Source organism: Cercospora beticola, chromosome 4 (genome assembly GCF_033473495.1).
Source record: "Cercospora beticola chromosome 4, complete sequence".
In the NCBI taxonomy this organism is placed as follows: domain Eukaryota; kingdom Fungi; phylum Ascomycota; class Dothideomycetes; order Mycosphaerellales; family Mycosphaerellaceae; genus Cercospora; species Cercospora beticola.
In genome coordinates, this window is record NC_088938.1 from 1436119 (window position 1) to 1455598 (window position 19480).

The 19480-nt window shown below is 53.2% G+C and overlaps 8 protein-coding genes across 8 annotated transcripts; 3 read left to right on the top strand and 5 right to left on the bottom strand.

The window, feature by feature from the left end:
- Positions 1-1127: 1127 nt before the first annotated feature.
- RHO25_006204 (uncharacterized protein) lies at positions 1128-3623 on the bottom strand (the record flags this gene model as incomplete). Its single annotated transcript, XM_065602753.1, has 2 exons — positions 1128-1809; positions 2980-3623. 2 exons carry the CDS (start codon positions 3621-3623, stop codon positions 1128-1130), a joined length of 1326 nt encoding a protein of 441 aa, XP_065458825.1.
- A 527-nt stretch (positions 3624-4150) lies between these two features.
- Positions 4151-6265, top strand: RHO25_006205 (uncharacterized protein; the record flags this gene model as incomplete). The annotated part of the gene is made up of 4 exons (XM_023597048.2): positions 4151-4304; positions 4357-5059; positions 5122-6184; positions 6245-6265. 4 exons carry the CDS (start codon positions 4151-4153, stop codon positions 6263-6265), a joined length of 1941 nt encoding a protein of 646 aa, XP_023452105.1.
- A 428-nt stretch (positions 6266-6693) lies between these two features.
- On the bottom strand, positions 6694-8792 carry RHO25_006206 (uncharacterized protein; the record flags this gene model as incomplete). Its single annotated transcript, XM_023597049.2, has 2 exons — positions 6694-7997; positions 8060-8792. 2 exons carry the CDS (start codon positions 8790-8792, stop codon positions 6694-6696), a joined length of 2037 nt encoding a protein of 678 aa, XP_023452106.1.
- Positions 8793-10540: 1748 nt separating this feature from the next.
- Positions 10541-12367, top strand: RHO25_006207 (uncharacterized protein; the record flags this gene model as incomplete). Its single annotated transcript, XM_023597050.2, has 1 exon — positions 10541-12367. The coding sequence occupies one exon, from the start codon at positions 10541-10543 to the stop codon at positions 12365-12367; it is 1827 nt and encodes a 608-aa protein (XP_023452103.1).
- A 525-nt stretch (positions 12368-12892) lies between these two features.
- Positions 12893-13918, bottom strand: KRR1 (ribosomal RNA assembly protein krr1; the record flags this gene model as incomplete). Its single annotated transcript, XM_023597051.2, has 1 exon — positions 12893-13918. One exon carries the CDS (start codon positions 13916-13918, stop codon positions 12893-12895), a length of 1026 nt encoding a protein of 341 aa, XP_023452104.1.
- A 400-nt stretch (positions 13919-14318) lies between these two features.
- RHO25_006209 (uncharacterized protein) lies at positions 14319-15368 on the top strand (the record flags this gene model as incomplete). Its single annotated transcript, XM_023597052.2, has 1 exon — positions 14319-15368. One exon carries the CDS (start codon positions 14319-14321, stop codon positions 15366-15368), a length of 1050 nt encoding a protein of 349 aa, XP_023452109.1.
- An 804-nt stretch (positions 15369-16172) lies between these two features.
- Positions 16173-16694, bottom strand: RHO25_006210 (uncharacterized protein; the record flags this gene model as incomplete). The annotated part of the gene is made up of 1 exon (XM_023597053.2): positions 16173-16694. One exon carries the CDS (start codon positions 16692-16694, stop codon positions 16173-16175), a length of 522 nt encoding a protein of 173 aa, XP_023452110.1.
- Positions 16695-17601: 907 nt separating this feature from the next.
- Positions 17602-19439, bottom strand: RHO25_006211 (uncharacterized protein; the record flags this gene model as incomplete). Its single annotated transcript, XM_023597054.2, has 2 exons — positions 17602-18830; positions 18884-19439. 2 exons carry the CDS (start codon positions 19437-19439, stop codon positions 17602-17604), a joined length of 1785 nt encoding a protein of 594 aa, XP_023452870.1.
- Positions 19440-19480: the final 41 nt, after the last annotated feature.

Genomic DNA, 19480 nt, shown 5'->3' on the forward strand with positions numbered 1-19480 from the left:
TGCTCCTACTGACAGCTCTGAGCACATGGTCAAGAATCGTGACGGCTTGGGAGGCCTTTGCCGGGCGCTGAGACGCAGCTTTCGCGAGAACAGCGCGGTATCGTGCGCGGTAGACCCTGAGTCCAGGAGGCCTGAGCAGCTCTTGTGCAGCGCGGGCGACCAAGAATACATCAGCTTTGAGCCTTTGACAGACATCCTCGAAGATGATGCATTAGCGAATCAAGTTGCTGCAGAAGGCGGAGTTTGGGAGCCTGCCCAAGTCAGAGCCAGGTCATTATCAGGCTGCTCCTCAAGTGCAAGACGCGGCGAACTCGTGAGGGCTCCCCGAAATGGCCGCAGCATGAACCTTGCCTAATGCCATGGTGCAGCAGTGCTCCCGACTGCTTCTGATTGCAGCTGTTAGGGAGGGAAATCGGCACATCGCCGAGAATGGTTGCGGTCAGCATCCTTGAGAGAATTCCAGCTTGTCGGGAGTTACGACTTCCATGTCAGTATTTTCGTGATGCCCGCTTCTTTCCCAAGTTCGGCGATAGCTGGCGGCGAGACGGCCTGCAGTTACAGGTTGTGTTGGGCACAGCCTCTGCAGCAGCATACATTGACCGGATGGCATGTGGAGGCGCAAACAGGATGCTGGTATCACTGATTGATGGCTCGAATTCTCTGGATGCGCAACGTACTCCAAATTGCAGTAGCTGGTGGCGGAAGGAGGGCGAAGCGGCGGGTCAATGCAAGAGCACGCGGCAGTGGCAGCAGCAAGGGAGCGAGTGGGCTGGGAGGCCGAGGGCATGACGTGGGAAAAGAGCTCAAGTGCACGAGCTGAGCAAAGCAGGAGAAGCAGGAAAGACAAGACATGATGAGACTGAATTGATGGATTTGAAAGAAGATTTGGTTTGAATTTGATTGAATTTGAGACTTTTGAAGTCTTTGAAAACCCCTGGCAAGGCAGCGAGAGCACTATGAACACCACACCAAACACCCAAATGACCAAAGATTGCTGACTGCTGAAGACCACCACTGTAGACCACCCACCCATCTCTGACTTTGCTTGTGTTGTTGTTGTTGTTTTGTCTTCTCGAGACAGCTCAGCGCATGGTCGCTGGAGTAATGGCCCACTCTTTCGTGCCATCTCACATCGTAAGCACCCGGAGGTGGCGCGCCGAAGTCGCTAACTGAGCTGAATTTCGAAGCAGACGAAGCAGGCTGGACTGACGACGACTCGGCGCATGGTCGCTGGAGTAATGGCCCACTCTTTCGTGCCATCTCACATCGTAAGCACCCGAAGGTGGCGCGCCGAAGTCGCTAACCGAGTCATCGTCGTCTGTGCCAGATCGTCGCGTGTCGAAGATGTTGTTGTGTTGAACCAAATGGCAGGTGCGTGGCGCATGGTCGCTGGAGTAATGGCCCACTCTCTCGTGCCATCTCACATCATAAGCACCCGAAGGTGGCGCGCCGAAGTCGCTAACCACGCACACTGCCAAGAGGTCGAATTTTGCTGCTGCCGCCCGTTTGCCCATCTGCCTGCTTTCTCGCCCGCCCAAGTCACTGCCCTGCTCTCTGCCTGCTCTGCCTGCTCTCTGCCCGTCTCTCGCTGCCTGCCGCCGTCTCGTTCGTGGATCTCGTTCGGTCGATTTCGGTGTCGTGATGTCGTGAAGTCGTGATTTGCTCGGTGTGCTGATTTTGATGGTGGAAAAGTTGTCGCTGGCGTCGGCGGTCTCGATGGCGGCAGTGTCGATGTCGTGCGAGTGCGCGGTTGGCTGTTTGGCCGCCAAGATTGTTGGTGCGGCGAAAATGGTTGTGGTGCCATGTGCGCTGTGATGTCAGTGAGGAGGAAAGGAGTGAGGTGAGGGGATCAGTGACTCACCGACTGAAGGTGCTGCTCGCAAGCTGCCGCCGACTCGTGCCAGTGAGGAGGTGGGAACCTCAGTGAAGTGCGCTGCGATGTCAGTGAGGAAAGGGGCAGTGAGGGGAGTGAGCGGTAAGTTACCAGTGATGGCGCTGGTGACAGGCGCCAGGCTGACGGTTGATGTCGCCGCCTGTGCGAGTCAATGATGTGGTGGTTGACAGGCAGTGAGGTGCGCTGTGATGTCAGTGAGGAATTGCAAGTGCGGTGAGTGAGGAGTGACTTACCAATTGATGGCGCTGGTGGCAGGCGACTGACTTTGACGGTTGATGTCGCCGCCGATGTCAGTCAGTGATGAGTGATGGTTGATGGTTGATGTTGAGTGATGGTTGATGGTTGATGGGTGATGTTGAGTGAGGTGATGTTGTTTGATGGATGTGTGTGGATGAATGAATGATGATTGATGATGATGATTGATGATGTTGATGTTTGATGATGATGTTGTGAGTGAGTGAAGGTTGTTGCTGGTAGTGGAGGAAGCTGAAGAAGTGGATGGTAGTGGAGAGAAAAAAGATTGAGGAAGAGGGGAAGGTTGCCAGCAATTTATAGGAATGTTCTGACTAGCGCGTCCGTAGTGCGGGCCGTTCCAACTTTTCTGCGCCACGACGGCGACGGCGAGTGGCTTTCCTGTGGCACGACCAATGAGAGCAGCAGGGAGCAGGCAGATGCCAGAAGCTTCTCGCGGGGTTTGTCGGCGTTTGCGGCGTTTGAGGCCGGCGAGGGGGAGGAGAGGAGGAGGAGGAGGAGGAGGAGGAGGCGGAGGATGGAGGGCGGCGGCGGCGGCGCCAGCAGTGGTTGGCGGCGACGGCGAGGTGAGGCGAGCAGAGATCTTGAGTAGTTATTGGAGGCCATGAGGTGTCGGTGATGACTGCGATGGGTGCGCGGCGACACGAGCGGCAACTAGAATGGTGTTTTGCAAAATCTTCTCGCGACTCGAGTCGCGACGTGCTCAGCGCTCGGCCATCTCCTGTATCACCTTCTCGAGGTTCTTCACATCATGAGCAAAGCGCCCAAGGAAGCAGCCATCCACGCCATCCTTCAGTCTCTGAAATGTACCAGGCCCAGCGGAGCCTCCATACAAGATGCGCGTTCGGCCTTTCCTGTCCTGCACCAGCGCCCTCAAGCTTTGCGTGACTGCGACAACATGATCCGCGCCAGCAGGCTCAGCAGCGCCTATCGCCCACACCGGTTCATAGGCCAGAATCACTTCTGCGTCATCTGGGACCTGCGAGAGAGCGGCTTGAATCTGGGGCTTGCACTCGCTCACAGCGAGGCCAACGGCTTGCGACGCGATTTGGCCCTTACTCTTCTCTCCGATGCACACAAGGGGGATCATGCCGTTCCTGACGATGGCAGCGGCCTTTTTGGCGACATCTTCATCTGTTTCCCCAAAAAGTCTTCTCCTCTCCGCGTGGCCGATCTCTACAATCTTCACACCAGCTTGACTCAAGGTCAATGGGCTGACCTCGCCAGTAAACGCGCCTTTGTCCTCACTGTACGAATCCTGAGCCCCAAGAAGTACGCTGGACTCGGCTAGCTTCTCTTTCGCCGAGAGCAGGGTGACGAAGTCCGGAATGACGAAGAGGTCGATTTCTGCCTTCTCAGCAACGCTCGAAAGCGCTGCAACCTTGTCGATGTAGTTGAGAGTGGACGGGAGATCGAAGTACATCTTGAGCGAAGTTCCCACGATCCGCTTCTCGCGCTTGCCAGGAATGGGCGGCATGGTTGCTGTGGTCAACGACAGGACTCAGTATGACATTCAAGTATGCCAGCGGGCAATACACGACCAAGAGAGTACTACATGGCGATGGGAAGGAAGAGGTGAAGTCGACGTGTGGGTCGCTCCACGTGTCGTGGATGCCTTCCTCATGTAGTATTCCGACGCACCAGCCTTCCTCCTCCAAAACTCTCCCCTACAACTCCAACAACGCCCAACACCACATCTCTCACAAGACATGCTCTGCTGTAAGATTCATTTACGTCACGATTCCAAAGCACTGCATGACTTTGTACCAGAAGACAAGCGAGCACAGCGTACATACCATGCGGAGCTCAACGTGGCAATGTTCGCCGTCGCAATGCTAGTCTAGTCTGCTTTAGGGCTTCCCGGTCTGGCTCGACACGAGGCATAAGGATCTGTTGGCGCCATGCGATCTCTCACCACTCGTCTCCAGTATTGCGGAGAAGTAAGGCGAGAGACCTCAATTCTCGATCTCGCCGCATTGCAATCTTTTCTTTTCAGTTGTACATATGGCGGTGACGGAGGCTACGAATGCGAGCAGCAAGCCTGATGGCTCGCCGCGAGGACCCGGACGTCGACTGGCTGGCCCAGGAAGACAAGTAGGTGAAAGTCGCAAGCGTACTCGAACCGGATGCTTGAATTGCCGTCGGAAGCGGAGAAAGTGTACGCTTCGCGCAGAGATCTAGCCACAAGATTCAATGTTAACAAGTTGAAGGCGACGAAGCCAAACCGACATGCGAAGGCTGCCAAGCAAGACGAGAGGTGTGCGAATGGGGCGTGAAGGTCTCCTTCAGACCAGAAAATGCACAGACTATGGAAGCCGAGCATCCTTCCATGTTGCAGGCTGCGAACAACGAACGATTGAACTACAAGATTGTCAATGTGACTAACGAAGTTATACGGGACTACTTCGAAGAAAGCACGAATGGCGTGGACGACGCTCGTGCTGCGGAAGCAGTACCTCTTCCCTCGTCCTCGTCGTCCAAAGAGACTGCGCCAGCCACTCGGAACGGTCGTGACAAGAGTCGTCAGATGGCGCCATTCGACATGCTGCGTCAAACAGCAACACATGACAGCTATTCAACAGTTGAAGACGATTTAGTGCCAAGCTTAGAGCTCGAAGGTGCACAACTAGTACCTTCTCGAGAGCTATTCTTGTCACCCGACTACAGCGACAGCACTTTTGAAGACGGCATTTTCTCGGCCGGCTCCCAGTACCAAGAATTACACGCAGCGCTGCGCAGCAGAATCATCGATACCGCGAAGTCGACAGCTCCGTCCAGACTAGGATCGCCAGAAATTCATCAAAGGTCAGAGCTGTATCCTGAGGGGAGCAGTGAAGCTGCCGACGACGAGTGGCAAAGGCTTGCATACCTTTCTGTGGAGCAAGAGTTCATGCTGTGGCAGAATTATATCGAGTAAGCCACTGTACCGGGTCTGTTGAGATGGAGAGGACTGACTGATTCTCGTACGTACACAGTGAAATTGCCCCTTGGCTGGACAAATTTGATATATACCGTCATTTTGAGCTTGTATTGCCCATACTAGCGAAACATCATCCTCACCTCAAGTACTCGATATTGGCCTTATCTGCGCGACAAAAGGAACTCAAGGAGAAGAAGCCCGACAACTCCTGCAGTCTGGCATTGTACCAACACGCCATTCACCTTCTGTCTCCTCTTCTGCAATTGCGGACCACAGCGGTTTTGGCATCATGCCTAGTACTTTGTGTACTTGAGATGATGAGCTGTTCGCCAAAGGCATGGCGCCGACACCTCGATGGCTGTGCTGCTTTGATACAGGCACTCGGTATCTCAGGCGGCTGCGGCGGTCTCGAGCAAGCCATCTTCTGGTGCTTCGCGCGCATCGACATTTGTGGGGCACTCATCTCGTCAGAACGAACTCTGATACCATTACACAAATGGATGGGAGGAGTTGACATCACCGCGGACGTGAACACGCTTCTGAATCTTCATTCTGACTTCAGCATGTACGCCAACCACGTTGTGTACCTCACAGGACAAGTCATCGACCTTCTCTGCTCCTCTGGCAAATGGGAGCAGCGACACCGCAACCCAGCTCACCCAATGAGCCCCACCGAGTACTTCCACCAATGGACCCAACTCTTCGAACTTCTCGAACGCTGGTACCACGACCGCCCGGAAGAAATGAAAACCATCATCAGCATCTCCGCCTCTACGACCAACAAACCCTTCCCAACACTCCTCTTCGGCAATGGTCCCGGCATTTCCGGTAACCAAATGTATCACACTGCTGCACTCCTGATGCTCAAATACAAACCTCCTCACGTCCAGTTTGCCAAGAAACCTGCTTCGGTCTTGTGGCACGCTCGACAGATTTGCGGCATCAGTATCAGTAATCACCATCATGGCAGTTGGAGTAACAGTATTCAGCCACTGTGGATTGCAGGACAGCATATGAGTCATCCGAGCGAACATCGTGCGATTTTGCAAATATATGAGACGATTGAGAAGGAGATGGGTTGGGCAACGAAGTGGAGGGCGGATGATTTGAAGGAACATGTAAGTTGCAAGTTCCAGTCTCGAGAATATGTGCTTGGTTCGCTGACCGCTGAAATCTAGTGGGGTGATGTCGATGTTTGAAGCGAGACGACAGGCGAACGCCTCTACACTGACCGCATTGCTTGTGCCTCACATCAGCAATGCGAAGAACATGGCGCGAGTCATGATCTCCAACATTTTGGTTCTGTGCTACGTCAGGCTGGCAGCCAAGAAGTACATGCACTAGTGCGCCAGGAATAGGATGCCAGTTCAGCCAGTGGGATCTTGCATGGGTCAGCAACGTTGAATGTAACCGAAGTAATGAAGCCGAAGATTGCAAGTCTAGGACATTTGCCCCCTATATATGATGGCCATCTTCGCCGAACCACTGTACATTTTGGTAGCAAGTCATTCGTGTGTATCATACCCATGCGCCTTTTCTGATGCTGATTCTCTAGACCTCATTTGCAGAACGCCCAGTAACATTACAATCAATACAAACATCATCGTACAACATTATCTTCGTCGCTCTAAGAACTGGAGTTTGGGGCTGTATTATCCGCTGTTCGTGATCGTGGCACATCTGGTGCCTCGGCCGCACTGTGCTCTTTGTCGCTGTCGCCCGCTGCTGCTGTCGTCGCTTCCGAAAGTGGTCGACTCGTCGGTGCTGCTTTCGAATGTCTCTTCGTGGCCTTCGATGCCCGCTTCTCGTCCGCTTCAGCTTTCCTCGCTGCTGCATTTTCCTTCTCAGCTTCAAGACCTGTCTTGGTCTCTTCGTGTTCTCTTGAAAGTTGCTTCTTCTTGATGAGTAACATGACAGCGAAACCCAAGGCTGCGAAACAGGTGTACATGATCCACATGGGCTGTAGTGAGTCTGCGAATGCAACGCGGACGACTTCGCGCTGGTCTTCGGGTAGTCGTTGGATGAATTGTGTGCTGGCGCCTGCGCCACCTCCGGTGATTTGGCCTGCTGCCTCTGGACCCAGCGCGGCTGATATTTGGGCGCTCTTCTTCTCCATTTGGTTCTGGTAGACTACTTCGCCGATGACCACGGACACACTCGTCGCAAGCTGGCGCACAAATCCAAGTGTGGCAGTCGCAGTTCCGATATCGCGGGGATTGATGTGAGCCTGCAGAGCGATGATGGGAGACTGGAAGATTGGACCAATACCGAGACCAGCAATGAGTTGAAATACGACAAGCTTTGCCCACGAGCTGTGCGCATCGAAGTTGATGAAGAGACCGAAACCGAGCGTCATGAAGAAGAACCCAAAGTAGATCGGGGGCAAGAAACGACCAGTTTTCGCAATGAACGCTCCCGTTGCCACAGATGTGATTGCGAGAGCCACAGCTGTGGGCAGAATGAGGACTCCGGACATGATGGGCGACTGGCCTCGGACCGCTTGGAAGTAAAGTGGGAGGTAGTAGCTACTCGAAATGAAAACAAAGCCATGGAGAAAGACCACACCGAGTGTAGCAGCTCTGGAGCGGGATGCGAATAGAGCCATTGGCATGATCGGGTACTTCGCGCCTTTCCACTCCCACATGCCGAACAAGAAGAGTGTGAAGACACCGATGATAATCAAGCAGAGCACTCGAGCAGAATCCCAGGGCGCAGACACGCCACCGTACTGTAGGCCGAAGAGGAACATCAAAGTTCCTCCTACCACGAGTAAGGATCCAAGCCAGTCAATCGCTTTGAGACCTTGAACGATCGGGGTCCGAGGCGTTTTGATGTCCAGGAAGAAGAGCAGGATGAAGAAAGCAATTCCGTCCAAAGGCAGGTTGATGTAAAAGCACCATCTCCACGACACGTACTGGCTGAATGCGCCACCTGAATTTGGAGTCTATGTCAGCAAAAGTTCGATCAGTTATACGAGAGGGGGATCGACGAACCAAGAATGGGCCCAAGACTTGAAGCAATCGCCCAAACACCTCCAATGACACCATAGAAAGCACCACGAATGCGCATTGGAAACAGATCGCCAATGACGATGTTGACCAGAATGATTAAACCACCACCGCCCACACCTTGGACAGCTCTGGCAGCAATGAGCATGCCGATGCTGTTCGCCAGTGCAGCAACCAGAGATCCGATCAAGAAGATGATGTTGGCAACCAAGAGCATGGGCTTGCGACCAAAGATGTCACTGACTTTTCCCCAGGAAGGAATAGAAGCTGAATTCGCCAACAAGAAGGCAGAACCGATCCATGTGTAGCCAGCCGCAGAATTGAACTCTTCACTGATCGTGGGCAGAGCGGTTGTGATGATCGTTACGTCGAGAGCAGCTAGGAAGACAGCCAGACACAATGCCAGCATGATGATGACAATCTTTCCCTTCGATCTCCCATTGATCTTGCCATCACTGCTGACTACTGGCTCCAGCTCTTCCGAGTGCTCTTGCTTCTCAACGTCTGCCGCATCTGAACTCGTTCTGGGTGCATTGCTGTGTTGTGTTGTGTCGCCCTGCCCATTGTTCTCGTGTTCTTCCAATTCCGTCATTGTGTCTCGGTGTGACTCTGGCCTCGTCAAGCCTGGCTGCGCTTCTGAGGAGTCCGTGGTCGCATTGGGAGCATATGTCGTCGGATGCAGAGTCGCGTCGATCGCTCTTTCTTCTCGTGAAGTCATGATTGTCTCGACAGCCAAGCACACTTGGCAGGTCCTAGGTCAAGATGTATGCTCCACCAGCTGGACCAGAGGAATGTGTCTCTTGGAGCAACGCCAGAAGTCGATTGGGGAGTGGGTCGGCAGAGCCAGAGGGTTATTGTACAGTCATGGTAGCAGCAACGAGTGCAAGTCTCGCCGCGTGGTGTGCCACGGCAGCGAGGAGGAGGAGGCGTTTGGCACGGGAAATCGGCCTTTGGAAAAATCCACACGCGAGAGTCGCATCATCATTGTTTGCAAAATCTAGCCCGATTGAGCACAGGAGCTGTGACACGCATCGAGACGCCAAACGGCACACTTGCTTTTTCGGCTCCCCAAGCTCGCGCCAGCCCGAGCGGAGGAGGCCGATGATTCGTAGAAGGCACACCTCTCCTCCTGTTTGACAGCTTGAGTGGCCGCATGCTGCGCGCCCTGCAATCTTCTCGTGCCTGACATGCGTCTTGGTCACTTGCGCCTTGTTTTCGTTGATGTCGAGAGATTGTTGTATGGAAGCTACAGCTCTGCGAAGTCGCTCGTTCCTCGATCTGCTTCCACTTTTTCCTCAAGATCGCGGCTGCAGCTTGCGCCATCATACAAGGATCAAGTACGGCTAAGCCTCCGATGCCTGACGGTACAAGTGTCCAGGAGTGCCCTTGTCTTCGACTTCACCCGTCTGAAGTAGCCTCTTCACTTGCAGGCACCTGGCCGTCGAACTTTTGCAAGCGTCAAGACGAATGCGCGCGACCTTTCTGCTGCGGTCATTGTTCACGTGGCCACCTCTCACGGACCCCCAAGATGGCTCGTACGGCACCGAGAATAAGTTTTGTCAGCCATGAGGAGCGCTAAGGCTGAGGACATCATGCTGTGTCTGGCGACACTGTCCGCAGCAGCTCGCGCTTCTGGGTCAGCAGGATCTCCGACACGGCAGGAAAGATGTGAGAAGATATGCGAGAAAGAATAGAGAAGGGCGCGCGTGCATCTACGACAGAATGGGCTAGAACAGCGTAAGTAATGGCAATGAAATTGCTCATAAAAGCACATGGCTAGAGCCCTACATCCAAATGGCTTTGGGACGCGAAGACCAAATCGGTGCTAGAACTGGTGGGAAGGCAGCTTTGTGCCCACGGCTGGTTCTGATACAAAGCAAGACTGCGTTGAGCAGCGCGTAGCGAATGCACACATGTCGCGAGAAGCGAAAGTACTCCCGGACTGCATCTCAAGACGGCCGTGGCCAGACGCCGAAGAAGGAGACGCCGAGGACTTGCTAGCAATGCCCATGAGCGCGAGAACTTCGTGCAAAAGAGTAGAAAGCTGCGGGCCAAATTCACATGCGGCGGCTTCACAGACGCTCTAGAGCGCTGGAGACTGGAGCAGATCTGGTTGCAATCGCTTTCAGCATGTGAGTTGTGTCGTGATGCCTGGAGTGTAAACGTTCAGTGAATTGCCTCTAGTTCAGCCAAATTTGAAGAGTCCCTTCCTCTTCCACATGTCAACGGGTCTTTCGACGACCGCGACATCACCCGACACTCTCGCCTCAACTCTGAAATCGTGTGCGGTGTGCTACATGAAGACTTATCGCTCACACACGCTCACCCATCTCAACCCCAGCATCAGGAGACGGGCAGACTCGGTTGCACCGCCTGACCAACATCAACAACGGCGCCCACCTGCCCCGGCAGCAGTTGATTCCTCCACGCGCGCAACGACCAGCAGCCTGCTGAGCACCTCCCGACATGTGCTTCCAGACGTTCATCACCTTCCTCTGCGGCTGCACACGAATCGATGAGGGAGAATGCTACCTTGCCGCCCAGCTGGACGTCAATTTCTGGCGCAAGATTGACTGTGCAGACTACAGCATCGAGCATGCAGAGGAGAAGGTACAATGTGGCGCCGGCATGTTCTATTGCGGCGCTACCAGCGATGGCCAATTCTTTGACAAGATCGAGAAGGGCCATCAACAGGTCAAGGGCAAGCTCTTCGCTATCGTGGCTGAACTCGAGATGCGAAAGCGCATATTGCTCAGCAAGCGCGATGTCTGGCTTGCTCAGGGCGCCTCTCATGAACACATCCTCGCCCTGAGCGAAGTGAAGGTGTTGAATTCTTCATTGATAATCGTCGATCAGCAGAAAAAGCAATACGAGCATGAATGTAACACCTGGATGAAGGTCAAGAGTCTGGCCAAGCGGCATTATGACGATCAACAGGTTCGGAAGCAGCAGGGATATCCACGGGGCCCTTCGTTTGAAGTCTTCCTCGCGAACTTCCACCCACAGGTGCTGGCTAAGGTCAACGAGTCTAGCGACCCAAGCGAAGTCATTGACGGACAAGGCTTCGAAAGCGTTCGCCAGTTTCCGCTGGAGCTGCAAATTCCCAGTGGACCGTTGCATCAGGCGTCGTTGTTGGTTCCGTCAGCTCCTCATAAGCAACAAATGCCACGAGCTCCTGTCCAGAACGCCAGCGCAATCCACCGCACCCACCCTACGGCACAAGCGATGGTATCTGAGCAGATGCGGGCCCAAGCACAACAACGCGCTGTCCAGAACGCCATCCCAGAAGTGCGAGCTCACCAGCAGAAGCTTACTAGAGCCAAGAAGCAGAAAGTGGAACCTGCCAGCTCGCCAGGGAAGTCTTCCAGCGTGGTGCGGCGAAGCAGTAGGGTAAAAGACAAGAAGATCAACTATCGCGATGACAACTCGGACCTCTCAGGATCCTTCTCACCCATCAAGGCTAAATCCGACTCTTCTGGCTTCTCGCCGGGCAAGTCTGACCCAGTCCATTCGCCCGACAAGGCACGCACTGTTGGGAGGAAAGGTTCCGGACTGCTGCACGAACATCTTATAAGTGAGCGTAAGGTGTCTTTGGCAGACAAGATTGGAGACTGGAGACGTCACGACAGTGGCATTTTCTTGCCGAACAGTGCTTCTGGAGATGGTGCACCGCAAGCGATGAGGGGCATGAAGCGCCAGGCGGAAGATGAAGGAATGACTAGTCCAGGCGGAACTCGATTCAAACGACAGTCGAGATCAGACCAGAGCATGAACAAGGGCGGCGCGGTCGGAGATGGCATGCCACCTTTGCAGAGCCAGCAGATGCGCGCAAGCTTCAATCCGATGATGATGCCGGATTTTCATGCAGCGCCCCTGATCAAGCGCGAGTTCTCTGACACAGCTGATCCAGTCAAGCGATTGAACGTACTCTCCACGCCAACACATTACAGCCAAGGTGGTCCAGTGGCAGGAAGCACCGCCGCGCCAGCACAAAACGCCATGCCGGCTGCTTCGACGTGGTTCAACCCGCTGGCAGAGAAGATTTCAGATCAAGCGTCCATTCCAGTTGCGTCCTTTGCTCAGGTCTCACCAGCATCAGTGCACGACTTCGCCCTTCCACACAACTCTGCCATACCACAGGAGGCAGGCTTTGCATACGAGAGAGATGCAGACGAAAAGCAGGTTGTGGATTTCGGGTTGCCATTCGACGCTGGTTCCAACATGGCCGACAACATCTACTCTGATATTGACTGGTCTCTTCTTGGTGAAGGCGACTTCTCCCTCCCGGCTTAGGCACCTGCGTCTTATCACACCCCAGAACGAGTTCCAGCGATATGCATTATACCGCCAACAGCATAGAGTTGTTGCCAGCAATACGACGACACACTCACTGCGCAGTCGGCCATTCCGGGCACACGGCCAAATTTGGATGAGCTCAGTGTTTCGAAGACGAAACGTCGTCCACGCTCTTGTGTAATATTTGCATTGTTGTTCTTTTCGCGCCGCATGATCGCAAAGCCCGCTCTTTTTACTGGACTTGCGCTCTACTTTGCGCAATTGCGCTCGCTATTAAGGCCACGGGCCATTTTTGAGTGCTTAAGCGAGCGGCTGCACTCTACAAGCGCCACGAGTTGACTGTTGACGGCGTGAGGGTTTTGGGTGCGTGATTCCACAGGAAAAGGCCCTCAAGAAGGGGGGACTTAAAGGCAGCAGCAGTATCGATCGACATCCGTATGCAATTGATTCAAGCTGTCAGTAACACGAACCACGCCAGACTCCTCGCTAAGCCAATGCCATGCCACAATGTACAATTTCTGTTCACTCCTCCATTTCTACATCCTCCGAAGCCTTCCGCTTCTTACTACTCTTCTTCTCCCCATCCTTCTCCTTCTTTTTCTTCTTCTTCTTCACATCCGCATCCTCCTTCGGCGCCTCAAACGCCTCTTCTCGCTTTCGCTTCTTCTCTTCCATCTTCTCCTTCATGACCTCCTCCCTTTTCTCCTTCTTCGCCCGCTCCTTCGCCGCATTATTCAAAAAGTACTCTCCACTTTCGATCTGCAAATCCACCTTGCTCTTCTCTTGTGGTGGCGGGAAAGGTGTGTAAACCTTCTTCGATTTGTCCGTGACGTTGAAGGGTACTCGTCTCTTACTCAAATTCCTCTTCTTGAAATGCGGCAGAAATCTCTCCCAGTTTTCATTCTTGAGTTCGGGATCTTTGGCCAATTCGCGCTTGATCATGAGCTCTTTGATGTGATAGATTGGATGAATATTTTGCATGCAATCTTCCACGACTCTGCGGACTTCTTTCAAGCTCTTGTAGCCTCCCATGATGGATACTGTGTTGCCTTGTACGAGGATGTAGGTTTGCGTAAGAAGCATGAGAGCTTTTAATGTGCTTCCGTTGGGACCCAAAATTCGTTGTCGTCTCTTCACGAAGCGATCCTTATTCCTCACCATGCCTCGAATCTTTATAACATCGCATGCCATTCCATCTTCTAGGATCTTCAGCGCTTGGTCGACAGGCACACTACGCGCGAGCAGTTTGATCAAATCGCGGGCGTTGAGAATCGCGGCGGGGTCGAAAGTTTTTCGCGTGGTTTTGACAGTCATGCTGCCTTCGATTAAATCGAGCGAACATGCTATCCCGTGCTTCTCGAGCGATTTTGTGATCCGCGGCCAGTTGGTTTTTAGGTAGAGTTCGCGATATTTGGGGAAGAGGGTGGAAAATGTCGATTCTTCGCTGAAGGTGCCGCCGGCGTTCTGGTCGGGGGTAAAGGGGTCTTCTTTCCATTTGTCGATGTCGTCCGTGTCCCACGGTTTGTCGGCGTTGTGTGTGGAAGGCATGGCGTAGGATGTGTGTGTAGAGAACTGCGATCTCGAACTCGACGACCAAAAAGATTGATTCTGATTAGAGTTTCGCGTAACTTCCAGGTTGTAGGGCTTGGCCGGATGGCTCCGCAGCCGCGTCCGCTCCACTCCACAGCGACCAAGCTCTTTGCGAACTCGGATGCAGTGGGAAGCAGGGAGCCTTAGATCAAGGAAGGCGGCCACATGACAATATCGAGGAGGTACTAACTTAGCCTGCAGAACAGCATGCTCGCGTGGCACGTTGCGCCAATGCTGCGCCAGACTTTTCTCCTTCACGTCGGCCGCCCACCTGGAGTTTCTCGGTAGCTTGTTGAGCTTTTTCACCAATGCCTCTTACGCGATCGATCTTACATCTTACACATCTCTGTCCATTAACATGTCCCGAAATTCTCAGCTCCAGACTAGTTATGCAGACCGCCTGGCGACCTTTCGAGGGTACTGGTTCGACGATGACGCCACTGCAAGACAGCTAGCAGCTCTTGGACATGTATATGACCGCCCGCCTCTCGAAGCTCTCGAGCAAGGTTCAAGATGCAATTCCTGTGGCGCCTTCGTACGGCGAGAAGACAGCGTGCGTGCCTTTCAAGGCTGCATAGCTGACGCCCCTCGGATATTCGAGGCCATCCGGCTACACTATCCGGAATGTCTCCATCTTCAAGTGCGAAACCCGCTGGACATGAACAAGCCAGACTCGCTCCCAGGTGGCAAGTCAAGATTCAATGCTCTTCGCCGGCGTTTTGACCGACAATCCGGTGACGCTCCGGAGCGTGCGGTGACCTTGTCGAGACGAGCCCAGAAGAGTCCATTCTTCTCTTTGCCGACCGAACTTCGTCTTGAGATCTATTCCATGCTCATGCCAAGACTGGACAAGGTTACGGCGATTGTGCCACTGAACGCGGACACGAACCGCGTCATTACAGAGGCTGGTCATAGCAGACGGAGAGCTCGTGATACCACCAAGATCAACATCATGCTCACTTGTCGTGCCATCTATGAAGAGGCACTGGACATTCTGTTCTCCAACACGACTTTCAAATTTGGATCCACAAAAGTCATGTACCTCTTTCTTAGACACATTGGCAATTATGGGCGCCAACTGCTGAAAGCAGTCGATATCATATGTGGTGCACGAGAAGATGCAATAGCTTTCGCCCTCCTTGGTGCCTGCGACAAGCTCCAATGCATCACGATCAGACTGCCTCGCCCAATGCTCGTCTACCCACATGCGCGTCCCTGGGTGATAGACGGGGTCTCGTGTATGCTACATCTGAGCGGACTTGAGTGTGTAAATCTGGCCGAGTGTAATCCTACGACAAGGCACCTGGGCGACAATCCACACGATACAAAGATTCTCAAACGTGAGTTGACGAGGTCAAAGAATAAGCGCAGCAGCATCAGATGGGTGAGCGGCGCGATGGATCTATGATGAGTACGAAGTGTACCATGCATTTCATCCGACATGTGTGCATGTCAGCATCCGGTGTACGCTCAAAGCATATGCTCAATGGCTCAGCAAAAAGTCGATTTACGGCCACACATGAAAGACGACATCAACGTTCTTTGTCTTTCACTTTTTCCTGTTTGAGTCCTGAATAGGACAGCATGTGTAAGAGGTCCGCACACCTCAAAATCCTATTTGCGGAAAGACCAGTCGACTTGAACCACTTTGCGACCACACCGAGCTCATTGGCGTGGCCAACTTTGCCCGTCATGAAGCTAGAAATCCGTTTCGCCCTGGCCACCGCATTTCTGTCAGCTTCAGTACTAGCAGCACCGGTACCAGAACCACCAAATCTCCCAACAGATATTACGAACATGGTCGGTGGACCAAAATGGCTCAAATCAATTGCGCACACACATCCTTTCCGGCAATGACGCAGGGGTGAAGGAGAATCTCGGCCAGAAGCTCATACAACTAGGAGGAGGCAGATTTGAGGACGAGCCCTGTTCAACCTTCGAGGGTCGAATGCGCGGATGTCCAATTATGTGGAGTGCATGGTGGAATCGATCGAACGATGGCGAGAGACATGGTTCGACTCGGAAGATTACCGAGCGAGCATGGAGACTTAGAACGGCCGAGGGGGCACAAAAGTCTTGAGGAACAAACGGAAGATCGGTACGAGATGAGAACTGTAAGCCTGAAAGGCTGGTCTAGCGGTAGAACCAAAATAATGATCATGACTTATACCAAAAGGAATCGCTAACATGTCAAACAAACTCTTCCACCTATCTAAGCAAAATGCTTAATCGCCTCCTCAAAATCCTTATCCACAACCTTCAAAGTCTTCTGTCCAGCCGCTTGCTCACTCGCCGGCGCCTTCGCCACAAGCGCCTTCCCTAAAGTCTCAGTCTGGACTCTCAAATCCTTCATATCCCCTGTCACAGTCCCCTGCAAACTCGAAGCAACAAACAATTCCTTCTTCGTCTTCATCGCATTCATACAAGCTCGAATACTCGGCTCCAAAACATCCGTAATATAAGCAATAATTTCGCGAGCTTCTTGTTCGGACACGATTTCTGAGGCGTTGGCGTCTGCGGTTGCGTTTTTGATTTGGATTCCTAGCGCGGCTTCTTGGTTGGAGATGGGAGAGGCGGCGAGGAGGCCGCCGGAGTAGGCTGTGACGATTTGGGTGAGTTTTTGGACGTATTCGTTGATTGTGTTGAGGTTTTCTTGGGTTGAGGCTGCGGAGCGACTGGTCATGGCATTTTTGGCTGAGGCGGCCAGTTGGGCGAATTTGCTGAGGCGAAGCATTGTGTTGGTTGTTGAGGTTTGGTTGGGGGGATGTGGTTGTGGATAGATACAGCAGGTGTTTTGTAGTGATCTTGTGTTTGTGTCTGTTTGGATTTTGGATCTGTTCGTGCTGCGATAATGATGCGATCTCGACAGGAGTCAATGGCTCTCTTTATCTACAACTCACTTTCAGTGCTGCCTGATCATGACACTCATCATGTTCTCGACACAAGCAGCCTACGAGACTTCCGAGGCTGGCGTGGAAATCTGTCACGGTGACTTCGGTCCTTGCCGTGAGTGGCACATCTTGGGCGAGTTAAGCTCGCAAGCCTCAAGCGGAGGCGGAGAACTTCTAGGCGGCTTGTGTTGGAAAACCACTCTCCGCGAGCCGACCAATTCCAGCCTCAGGATATATTATCGGCGTGGCCGTTGTGTAGGCAGCAAGATAACAGGATTGTAGATCGAGGAAGAACTTCATTTCCACCCCACTAAATGCGGTGCCGAGGCATGTTGTGCCCCTCATGAAGAGTCCAGCATGTGCAACCGGACAGGCTCATCGGTGCACTCGTGCAGACACCAATAGTCTCTTCTTTCAGATTGAACGTCTTCTCTCAATGACCAAGGTCGATCCGGAGTCGCGACAGAAGGAGCAAGGGGAGCAGAAAGAATAGATGACGAAAGTAAGAAAGGTAGCGTAGCGCCAAGAAAATGCAGATCGTACCTTACAGTCCCTGCCCGAGAGTACAAAAATAAGCAGCAATGCACGCGTCTGCTGATGAGGTAACCTGTCGTAGCACATTTCAATACTGTCCCTCCATACATGCACGCCAAAAGGGTATCAAACCAATAGAAGTTGCGAAGCCTATGTTCACAATGTCATTCTATGCTTCGGAGTTCAGTACATCCTCACGTCCTGTTCATTCCATATTCAGTCATCACCCACTGGCTCACTGTCTCTCACAGCGCCATAATCGGATCTGTTGACACCTTTAGCGCGTCCTGTGATGTCTTGCCAGGTCGCTCCAAATCTTCTCCCTGTGCTGGCCAGCAGTCCCTCCTCCTCTGCTTCGCGCAAATCCTCGTCCATCAATTCTTCGTCAAGTTGAGGAACTCGGAAGAGTGTTACCAGGAACACGACGATGAATATTCCCAAGAAGGCGAATTGCGCGTAAAAATCTACGGCACCAAGATAAGGGAAGTTGGCAGTGATCCTGTTGATGAATGTCGACACAACAGAAGGCGTGCAGACCATCTTTGCGACGGGGTTGTCCGACCTTTCTGAGCAAGGCTTGATGGCATTGTGGTGCTTGCTGCAGTCCGGCTGCAGGTCTGGGTTGCTAGTCGGCCTATCACAATAAGTCTGCGGACCGAATGTGACGTACTGAGGTGCAACAATCATTGCCAGACTGTAATTGAGGGCAAAGGTCATCAGCGTCAACATCACTGTCGCCATGAGCATCGCATTGGGTGTAGTTTGGCCTTTGCGGATCCTAAAGAGCATGACCCATAGGAAGCGGATACCAATGGTGGCGAGCCCCACAACGGATGCCGAGAAGAAGAGGATGGTGAGCAAGAGAAAAATAACGTAGTCGATGGGGAAGACCTTGGATGTCTCGCGAAGCAGCGCGTTGACGGGTTGGAAGATCTTCGTCTTGCCAAGGAGGTAGCCGCACGACACACCGCAGGCAGAGTTCTTCAACTTGTCCACCATGGTGATGAGCATGCTGGCGAAGATGATCAACGCAATGACGACCAAGAGCAAGCCGAGAATGAGCTTCAGAGGACGGAATATAGCCTCAATCTTGAGCCACACCTTAATGATCCAGTTGCGGTCAGTGCCAGCATTCTCTTGGGCGAGGCGCTGGCGGCGAACCAAAGTGCGCTCCTCGCGAACAAGAGCTTCCAGCTCACGTCGGTCGCGGCCATCCAGACCACCTTGACGGCCTTCGCTGCGGCCCTCCAATTGGCGTTGACGCTCCCGATTTTGAGCAAGTTGACTCTCGGTGGACTCGGCAAGCTGTGGTGCAGAGATGCTTGGTGCGGATTTGATCAACGAGACTGGGAGCAGAGCCAGGCCTGGTGCCGTGTATAAACAATAGAGAAGGGTGCCAATGAGGATCAGGACACCAATAGCAAATGTGAGAGCGCGTTCGCCATCTGCAGAATTGTTAGCGAGATGCTGTTGATACTGACGGAAGCATGATACGCACGATTTTCAGTGAGCAGGTCCTTGAAGTAGTCGAGGTCTTTGTTATCATCTCTTGCCTTCTTCGCAACAGGTATGAAGAAGCCGACGAGGAAGAGGATCACGCAGAACAAGAGGAACGCGAATGTCCACTTGAAGGCACCCCACAGCCTGCTGCCGATGGTCTGTTGCCCTTCCTCGGTCGCAACCTCGTCGTACTCTTCGTAGTAGAAATAGGTGAACGGGACGACAAGCAGACACAGCACAGCGTCCAGACTGTACAGAGTGTAGTATACAATCTTCAGAGTGTACAGCGTATCATCCACCTTGTCGGGCGTGGCCCAATCCTTCTTCCTGCCCAATTTCCTGCTTGTTGTGGACGAGACCAGTGCCACATCCACTGGCATCAACAGAACGGTTGCGAGCAGTGCGAGAACGGTGATCCAGCATATGATGGTTACGGCGACGCTGCGTTCGCCCGGTTTCTGGTAGACGAAGACGAAGATGGCGGAAATGAAGAAGATGATGGCGAGGCAAACGGCGTAGGCCACCCAAATGAGGCTGGTCTCGATGAGTGCCATGGTGGGCGATGGAGGTGTCTGCGTCCGCGTCCGGCGCTGGT